This window comes from Penaeus monodon, chromosome 2 (assembly GCF_015228065.2).
Source record: "Penaeus monodon isolate SGIC_2016 chromosome 2, NSTDA_Pmon_1, whole genome shotgun sequence".
NCBI classification, from domain to species: Eukaryota; Metazoa; Arthropoda; class Malacostraca; order Decapoda; family Penaeidae; genus Penaeus; species Penaeus monodon.
The window spans coordinates 51,151,183-51,162,163 of NC_051387.1; the positions used below are offsets into that span (position 1 = coordinate 51,151,183).

At 23.0% G+C, this 10,981-nt stretch overlaps 1 protein-coding gene across 4 annotated transcripts in view; it reads right to left on the reverse strand.

The window, feature by feature from the left end:
- Window positions 1-8,477, reverse strand: part of LOC119583563 (protein phosphatase 1 regulatory subunit 12B-like) — a gene marked incomplete at its 5' end in the record, with an annotated part of 67,101 nt that extends 58,624 nt beyond the window's left edge. For all 4 annotated transcript variants that reach the window (XM_037932140.1, XM_037932123.1, XM_037932131.1 and 1 more), the window contains 2 exon segments: window positions 1,827-1,934; window positions 7,668-8,477. In XM_037932140.1, coding sequence (XP_037788068.1) covers window positions 1,827-1,934; window positions 7,668-8,477 — 918 coding nt within the window.
- Between the last annotated feature and the right edge of the window lie 2,504 nt (window positions 8,478-10,981).

The window sequence follows — 10,981 nt, forward strand, 5'->3', positions numbered from 1 at the left end:
GGACAGCAAATCTAACATTATTTTGTCAAACAATATATACACACATCTCTTTTTAGAAAATAATTCAAATAGGTCTAGTCCAACAGCAGGGATGATAGAGCTTGTCAGTAAAATATATATACATACTTTTGCTACAAACTGTCACAAGTTCCAAAAATAAAGATAGATCAAAACTGATGAAGAATGACAATGGTAATATTCATAGAGCAATTCTATACAAATACACTGAAAAATACAAAATATGATTATATAAAGCAGACCTTCTTCATCAAATATTATGATGTAGACTCATCATAGAGCACTGTTTATTAAAACCAACTGTTTTCTTTAGTAACACAAATGTATTAACGTACTTGTGTATATCACAGAAATAAAATGACAAGTATCCCTTTCTTTCCAGATATAGGCATTTTTTTTATGTATTGAGAAAGTGTCATACAACTATAGCATAAGCATTTGTATTGAGTTCCTCAGTCCATTAGTATGAGTTTCATGTACAGATACATAGTGAAGTTAACTATTTTCTTATTTTAAACACTGACAACAAGTTATGAAAAGGTATTAGCAATTATTCCTTAACCAGATGGTGATGGGAGGGCAAATAAACATGCAATATCCACTGAATTTTTTTTTTTTTTTTTTTTTATAGTTTATTAATTTGGTTACACACAGAGGGATCCTCAAGCATTTAGTTAACAATGAGTCTATAAGTAAGCCTATCTGACCTGACCTGATTACCCTATTCCTTGATTTTTTTATGCTTTTAATATCATAACTGTTATCATTATTATTGACATGAACAGTTATTAACAATACTAAGAGCAATAAAAACAAAATTTCCTAAAATCAAGGAGAAGGGGTAAACAGGTGGTATCAAGCAGGACTACTGACTGACTCCTTGGTAATCATGCCCTTATGGAGTCATCTATATGTAAACAATATGAATAAACTGAATTCACAGTGGATGTAGATCTGCCCTTCTGGTTCCAACAGGTTAACTATATCAAAGAAGAAAATATATGTATATAATAAAATACATATTCTTTAAACTGCTTACTTCCACAGACATTCTACTCGACTAGAACACCACAATATCTTTTTAAATAATGATCAAAATCACATTCACTTGAATTGGCACTGTTAATATGTGCAGTATAAACTTGCAATGAGCAAATCTTCAGAAGAGGTCATCCTATACTAGCATTATATGCCATGATCATTTTGCTAATAATCATTTAATGTGAAACAAAACAATACAAAACAAAATCTATATATGGGCCACTACCTCTTTTACTTTAATCTATAAGAGACCAAGATAATCTGCTATTCTGAATGATGTAACAAAAACAACAAAATTAAATAAAAAATGTTTTTTAAAGGTTTATCTACATGTATATACATAGGAAAAGCATCTCCAACTCCGTATATGTAAAACCAAAAAAGAAAATCCCAAATTTCAGTATCAACCAGCTCTTAGACCAGAGGCTCCCAACCTGACTTACTGTGATTCCTGATGACAATATAGTGATCAGTGTGTCATCTTTTCAGATTCAGTTTTACTAGTCATGAATAGTGTAATGCCAATAGCTATAGGACAAAAACACTTTATTCCAATGTACTGATATGTGAGAGAGAATTATATGCAAGTGAGATAAAAATCAGTATATTTTACATTGCTCCATGGCCCCCCAGAAACTACTCCTTGGCCTCCAAGTTGGGACCCCCTGCCTTCGACCCTTAAAACTTCATCCAACCTAAACCTATAACCATATTTTTAAAAATAAACCCCAGGATCAAGAAACCTCAGTGTAACCATGGTAGATTACCTTCCTATGGTGCGCGCAGGAGGTGATGCATTGGTGGTGACGACTGAGCTGGTGGACACATTGGGCTCCTGAGGCAGAGTGACACGCGCCATGCTGTCCACATGATTCCTGAAGGGACAACTTTGCATGACAAAATATAATATGTATGAAAAGAGTAGAGCAACTACTGTGGTTGCCACCTAAAAGACACTGCATAATATCATCATTCCAAATATACAAGATAAAGAATAAAGTCTGTAACAATTCAAAGCTACCTTTATAAAGTCATTATATCATACAAGAAGATTCAAGCATTTGCATAATGTGCCAAGTTACACTGCAAGTTAATACTTCAAGATTAAGCTGCATCAAGGCAGGAGACTTTTAAGCGAGCCAAGCAAGTGACATGCACAGTTTGGTCAGTATGACCAATCAGCTCTGTTAATAAGTACATATTTCTGTGAAAACATAATGAACTGCTATGATCATACACCTTTATACAGACATAAAAGGAAGATTTTTAAAAATTATCTTGAATAATGATAGTAAAATCACCAATTGCATTGCACATGAAGTACATGCAATAGTAATCATAACAACAAAAAGTCATTATAATAAGTATCAAAAACCTCTCAATGAATACTAATGAAAGGCCATCCCATAAAATCTGCAAGCATAAGAAAGGAAGTCGAAGATCAAAAGAATTATTCCTTTCTTTTTTTCTTAACCCATTGAAGCCGGGGAAAATTAAAAAAATGGGGAAATTGCTGTGCTCATTTTTTATATATTTGTGAAATGTCTCTGCACATAGATGGCTCTGCTAGTGCTTAGCCACAAAGGAGTCAATTAGTAGATCTTGTGACCTTACCTGATTTCACCTTTCCTTGTATTGGCGGGAAAAATGCATTGTTTACTAGTGCTATGAATATCGATGGTGTTATTTTTATTGTAAACATTAGAATTAATATAATGTAATAAACATTAGTAACAGCAAAATAAGACAGCGTAAAATATTTTCGTAAATCAATGAAAAGGGTTAACGGGCGAGACAGGCAGTACTCGAAACTGGCTCATTGGTGACTTAGTACAAGTGTAGCCATCTATGTGTAAAAACAATTAAACAAGTAAACTCACAGTGGGCATGGCATGTACATACATGCCATGCCCGTCGGCAAAGGGTTAACTCCCTATTTGGATACATTTTTAGTTTGCATATCTACTAGAAATTTAAACCACTTTAACCAAAACATATCGATAACCTGCATCTAATTCCACGTCTTAGGAAATAAATTATCTACTAATTCTCTATTTGATGATGCCAAGTGTAATACACTTCTATTTATCATCTAAAAATACATGAAGATATTCATAATAGATAATTGTTATTACCAACTGCTCAGTGGCATGAAGGCACAAATGGTTTGAGGAGGGAGTTAGTAAAGAGCGAGTGCCATAAGTGTTATTAGTTTGCTCTTCTATTAGTTATTTTTAAGAAATAAAACAAGGAAAAAACTACACACTTCCATATTTCTAATTACCATTTGGGAAAAATTCAAACACATTCACATTAAATCCACTTGTTACTAATCTTGACTTGATCTTCTGTCATTTCACCATAATCAAAAAATATGCACAAAGAATTTTTGCAACAAGAAATCATTAAAAAATAAAACTGTAAAAAAATGAGGGGAGGGAGTTAGATCAATCATGAAAAGTAATAATTGACTAATACCAACTTACAGCTCTAATACCAATCAATACTGTATTCTTAACACACCTAAATAAACACCCCCCAAAAATTAAAGTTTTTTTAAAAAGCACAGAAAAAAAAAATAAATAAATAAAAATAAATAAATAAATAAATATATTTACCCTCTCTACCCGACTCTCTCCTGGTTGCAAGTTATATAAGCCCAAAACCCCCAAAGTTTAACCTTTTTTCCCAAAATTTTCATACTTCCTAAAAACCCAAATTTTCCAAAAAAAGTGCAAAAAACCAAATTTAAAATGGTGTAAAAACCCCTGAAAAAACAACAGCTGTTCCCCATCTCCGCTAAAAATCAAAGCACCCGATAGTCGTCATTTTTTTTCAATACTTTTAACAATTACAAATAACACGCAAAAGCATAAAGGCAAAAATTTTCAGGAATCATATACTTGGTTCATTGATAAAAATTAGGCAAAGCAGATAAAAAAGGGAAGCCATAACAATAGTATAAAGACCTACAATAAAATGTTATCGTTTTCCATACAAAATTAACTTTAGGAAATTACCCGCTCAATATAAAACAAGAAGTTGTTTTTAAAAAAATGATAACATTTTTTTGTAGAAAAACTGCAATATTACTTGAAAAAAAGGAAAATGATTAGACAACAAAAAATTTATTTAATACCTTTTATATATTAAAAAAAAAATAATAATAAATATAATATAATTATTAATAATAATATATATAAATAATAATAAAAATAATATATCAAAATAAAACAAAAATAATAAAAATAACATATATTACATTAACATATAGACATATATACAAAATAACATAAAATAAAATAACATATATAAAATAATAAAATTATATACAATAAAATTTTAAAATAATATAAATAAAAATATACATAATATATACTTTTCATATAAATATATTTAAAAAAATTTCATATTTAAAATAAAAACAAAATAAAATAATAATAATTACAAAAAATTACAAAAATAAAAATAATTAATATATATTAAAAATAATATAAAAATAAAAATAAATTAAATAAATTTAATAGTATATAATAAAAAAATTATAATTTAAAACATATAATAAATATACATATAATAATATATAATATAATATAATATACATATAATATATATATAATATATAAATATATATATAATAATAATTATTTTATATTATATATATATATATATATTTTTATAATATATATTTAATATATTTTATTATAATATATATAGTAATAAAAATTAAAATTTATATATATAAAATATTATATTATATAAAATGATATGTAAGATATTAAAATGTATATATTTTATGATATGTATATATAATTGGATAATTAATTAATTATATATTATATTATAGATATATTATTATATATTATATGTATTATAAAATTTTAAATTAATATATATATATTATATATATTAACAATTATTATATCATAATAATAATATTATTAATTTATAATATAAATATATAATTAATAATATAATAATTTAAAAAAATATATATTTTAATAGTATTAAAAAATAAATATATATAACTAAATATAAAAAATCAAAAAATACAATATAATTTTAAAATATATATAGATTAATAATAAATAAAATATTTTTAAAAAAAAAATATATATAAATATTTTATATATAATTTAATACATAATATTATTTAAAACATTTTTATAATAAAATTATAATATATATAATATATATATTATAATATAAAAATATATATAATTATATATATATATTTATATATATTTTATTAAAATATATTTTTTATAATATATAATTTATATATAAAATATATATATTTATATTATATATATATATATAAAAATTTATATATTAAAAAATTATAATATATATAATTCCCTTATATATATATATATTATATTATATGGGAAAAATATATTATATATATTTAAATATAAGTTATAAATTTTTAATAATTTTGTATATATAAAAATTATATATATTTATATATAATATATGTATATAAAAAAAATTTTGAAAAAATATTTATATAAAAAATTATATAAAAAAATATAAATAATAAATTTTAATAAAATATGATATAATGATATATATATGAAAAAATTATATTATAAAAATATTATATAAATATATTAATAATTTTATAAATAATATATACATATATATATAAAAAATAATATATATATAATAATATATAAAACATATATATAAAAAATATAAAAATAAACATAATATATTTTAAAATTACAAATAATATAAATTATTTAATAATATATTTTAATACATATATATACATATAAACCATAAAATAAAATATATTTATACAAAATATATACATATATTTATACATATATTTCCCCACAAATTTTAAATATAAATAATATTAATTTAAAATATATAAAATAAATTTAAAAAACACATTTTTATATAATAAATATTTCATTAATATAAATATATTATATATAAATATAATATATAAAATATATAAAATACATATAAAAAATATAAAAACAAAAAAAAAAACACAAAAAAATTATATATACATATATATTTAAAAATTTATATATAAAAATTTTTAATTATAATAAAATAAATTAATATATATTACTTATATATATATAATTATATAATAATTTTAAACATATATATATAATTATTTTAAATATTCTTTATATTTTACCTTTTATATACAAATTAAAACATTAATTCATTAAAAAAATTATTAATATAATATTAATTTTTTTAAATAATATAATATATATTAAATATATATATTTTAATATAATATAATTAAATTAAAAATTAAATTTTTAAAAATATTATTTTAAATTATTAATATATTATTAATTTAATTAAATTTAAATTTTTATTATAAATTTTTAAAAATTACTATAAAATTATATAATAAATTAAAATATTAAATAATTATTAAAATTAAAATAAAATCCACTATATAAAATATATCATATATATATATATATTTATATATATATAAAATATAATATTAATTAATAATATAAAAATATAAATTTTAAAATATAATATAATATAAAATTTTTAAAAAAAATAAAATATAAATAAAATAAATACTTGAAATTTTTTAAAATATAAATTTTTTTTATATTTTTTTAGAAAAAAATTTTATATATAAAAATTTTAATTTAAATAATTAATATTTAATATTTTAAATAAAATTATAATTAAATTATATAAATTTTATTTTTTTAATTGGTGGGGTAAAATTATAAAATTATTTTTTAAGATATTTATTTAAATTAAATTTATGTTTTTGTGTTTGTTTTTTTTTTTATATATATTTAATTTTAAAAAATATTATTAAAAATTAATTTTTTAATAAAATTAATTAAAAATTAAAATTTTAAATTTATTTAATTTTGTATTTAAAATTTGTTAAATTTAAATGAATTTAAAGTTAAAATGAAGTTTTAAAAAATTTTTAAATGAATTTTTTTAAAAAAAAATAATATTTTTTAGGGGGGGGGAAAAAAAAATTTTTTTTTTTATTTTTTAATTTATTTGATGTTTTTAATTTAAAATTTTTGTTTTTATTAAATTTAAAAAAAAATAAAATGAAAAAATGAAAACCAAATTAATGGACAAAATAATAAAATTTAATTAATATTAAAAAAATTTTAATTTAAAATAAATTATAAAATTAAAATTTTTTTTTTTTTTTTTTTTTTTTTTTTAATTAAAAAAATTTATTTTTTCCCTAATCATTCCAAAAAAAAAAAAGCATTCAAAATCAATTTAAATTAAAATTTAAAAACAAAAATTTTTTTTCTAAAATAGAAAATATAACCCAAAAAAAAATGTAGTGTGTAATGTTTAATGTTTTAATGATGTATATGTATGTATGTAATGTATGTATGTAATGTATGTAGTATGATATGATGTATGATGCATATGTATATGTATATGTGTTATGTATATTATGTATGATATGTATATGCAATGTATATGAAATGTTGTATATATATATATATATATATATATATATATATATATATATATATATATATATATATATATACAACACACTGGCAAGGTTTAAAGCAAATACAAAAGATGAACACACTGACAAGCTGAGGATGCAGGAACCATACCTCTGAATTCTTTCTCTCAGGGATGCGGACCGTGCCAGCAGCCGGGGGTCCTTGTTGTTAGTAGTTTGGTTAGTAGAGAGAGAGGCCAGGCCAGCGGTGGTGATGGTGGTGGTGGAGGTGGAGGTAGTAACCATGGAGGAGGAGGGGGTTATCGCAGATGGCAGTAATGGGGATGAGCCTGGTAATATTGGGGTTGAGAGTGACTGTCCCAAAGGCCTGTGAGTCGGACTTAAAGTTGGCATGGGACTTAAAGTGGTTGTCGTATTGTTGGTGACTGTGGTGGTTGGACTTATGGAAGATGATATGACTGGATGAGGTGTTACCGATACTGGTGTATCTGCTACAGAGGTGGATAAATTACATGTTTCTGTTGATGATATTGTATTTACATTCATATTAATATTAGTATTTTTAACTGTAGGTATATCAGAAATAGGTGCTGGAGGTGTGATGGTGATATCTGCTGTTTTCACAGGAGAGGACACTGGGCTAAGGTTGGGAACAAATGCCTCAAAGGCAGGGTTCGGCAACTGGGTATTGGTTATGGATATGTGAGGTTTGGAAGAACTAGGGTTATTTGGAACAGTAGGAAGGTTAATGTCTGAGGATGACAGGCGCTGCGACATGGCTAAGGATGAGGGTGACGACAAGGTGGAAGAGGAGGTAATCACTCCCAGGCGTGAGCGGGGTCGGGGAAACTCCTGCGCCCCCCCTCCTCCTCCTCCTCCTTCCCTTCCTTCCTCCTCCTCCAACTGACTTAGAGCTGGGCATGACCGCGCCTTGAGTCTCTCTCGGGTGACGCTCAGAGAGCTAGAAACACACAAAACATCCACCATGCAACAACAATGAAACCTAATGTCATGCAGCCACCACACAATAAATGCAAAATCTGCTGAATTACATGATTAAAAAAAGGATTATACTTTCCAACAATACCAAATATAAATTACAAATTACTAGGAAAATGTTATTGCTAATTCATTCCAAGTAGCATGTCTGAAGAATGCAATTATTGAAGTATACAGTTATGGTTTGCTAGAATAGGAAGATATTACTCAATTCAAAACACATATTATACAAAACAAAGAAAAAGAAAGAGAAGAGTAAACAAGAAGATTCCCTTAAAAACAAACGCTAGATTGGGAAATCCCAATCAGTGTGAGAGAGAGAAAGAGTAAAAAAAGTTATGTTGTTTTCTGAAGGACTGTGAGGTCTATAGCAATTAGTTTTACCTTTTCTGGAAATGATTTCATAGTTTCCCTTTTGTTTTGTATATCAAAATTATAAATTTGGTTTGCTGTTCTTTGAACTGTAAGGAGTCACTACTACCTATATTGCTTTTACTATATAAAAAAAATCAGGTCTCAAAATATGGGCATATTAGGCTTGCGTGAGTGGCCACTCCAACAGCTTGTAGGCTGGCCATATGTAAACATTTGTGTGCGGTGACAAGACTCCATGTCTTCCCTTTGAATGTTATTTTCTCTTTTAATGCAAAAGTATTTTTAGCTTTTTTGCCATTTTCAAATATTGTTATTTGTCATTTGATTTGCTTTATCCAGATGGTAATGAACTGTTTTCCTTGCACACTCCATATCATCTCTAGGTAGTTCCATAATTCAGTGAAAGAATAATAACAGTAAATAACATTTTGTTAGTTGTGTTTTTTCTTTTCAATATTCAATTTTTTGTAACACATGAAAAGCATGGAAATGGCGTACTCCCTGGAGCTGGCACTCTTCCAGTTATGTCTCACGAAAATAATGCAAAAGCCCATTTCTAAATGCCAAAATGCGTCTAAAAGGTTTGCCAAATTTTCCCATGATGGTATATTTATTTCACTTGCCACTCAAGCCAAATTTTTTCATGACATGATGGTCATGTCATCCAGAATGAAGGGGTTAATGTATTTACATTCCTTAAGACTGAACTTAAAAAAGGAACAAAGCAACAAAGGGAAAAGTGCACCAAGAAAATTCTGAAGTTTGCATTGACAGTATGCAGAAAAATTTATGCACAGCAAACTATTTCATACAGATAGACCAGGAAAACTACTATAGCAAACTGAATTAGTTTTTTTTTAATAATTTTGTATGTAATAAGGTAGAGAGAGAGAGATGAAGAGAGATATTTATAAAAGTGGTTATGTATATACAATGAAATAGAAGAAATACAATGAATAATAAAAAAATAAAACAAAATAAAAAACAAAATAATTATATAAACAAGAACATACACACAGACACACATATAGACTATGTATCAACAGAGTACATATGTATATGCACAAATGTATACAGAAATACTAGTAAACACATACATACATACATACATACAGACAGACATACAGACAGACAAAGACAGACAGACAGACAGACAGACAGACAGACAGACAGACAGACAGACAGACAGACAGACAGACAAGACAGAAAAGACAGACAGACAGACAGACAGACAACACACATATTGAAATATTTTTTAAAAAATTTAATATAATATATATTAAAATAATATAAAAAATAAATATTAATAATTTTTAAAAATAAAATTTTTAAAATTAAATAATTTTTATATATTTATATTTTAAAATAAATAAAGAATAAAAAAGATATTATTTTATAAAAATTTTTAATATAAAATATAATAAATTTATATAAATAATTATATATTAATAATATATATAAATATATAATTATAAAATATTAAATATATATAATTTAAATTAAATTTTTATTCTATATATATAGATATATTATTAATAATAATTTTATATATATAATTTAATAATATTTTAGATAATTTTATATAATTGTATAATATATATATTATAGATTAAAATTTAAAATTTTAAATATATATTATTACATATTTATATATATAAATATAAATTAATATATAAAAAAAAATATATATTTTAAATAATAATATTATATATATATTTATATTTATTTTAATCTATAAAATTATATAATATAATATATAATATTATATATATATATATAAATATAAATATTATAAAAATTTTATAATTAATTAAAATATGATTATAAATTTTAATATAATTAATATATTATTTAAATTTTTAAATAATTAGGAAAATTTTTATTTATATGTTATATTCTTATTTATTATATAAAAATATATTTATTTTATATTTAAAATTTTATATATTTCTTTATATTATAATTTATTTAATATTATTATTTATATTATTATTATATATTATAATATATTTAAATTTAAAATATTATTATTATATATTATAATTTTATATATATTATATAATATATAAATTAAATAATAATTGGGATAAT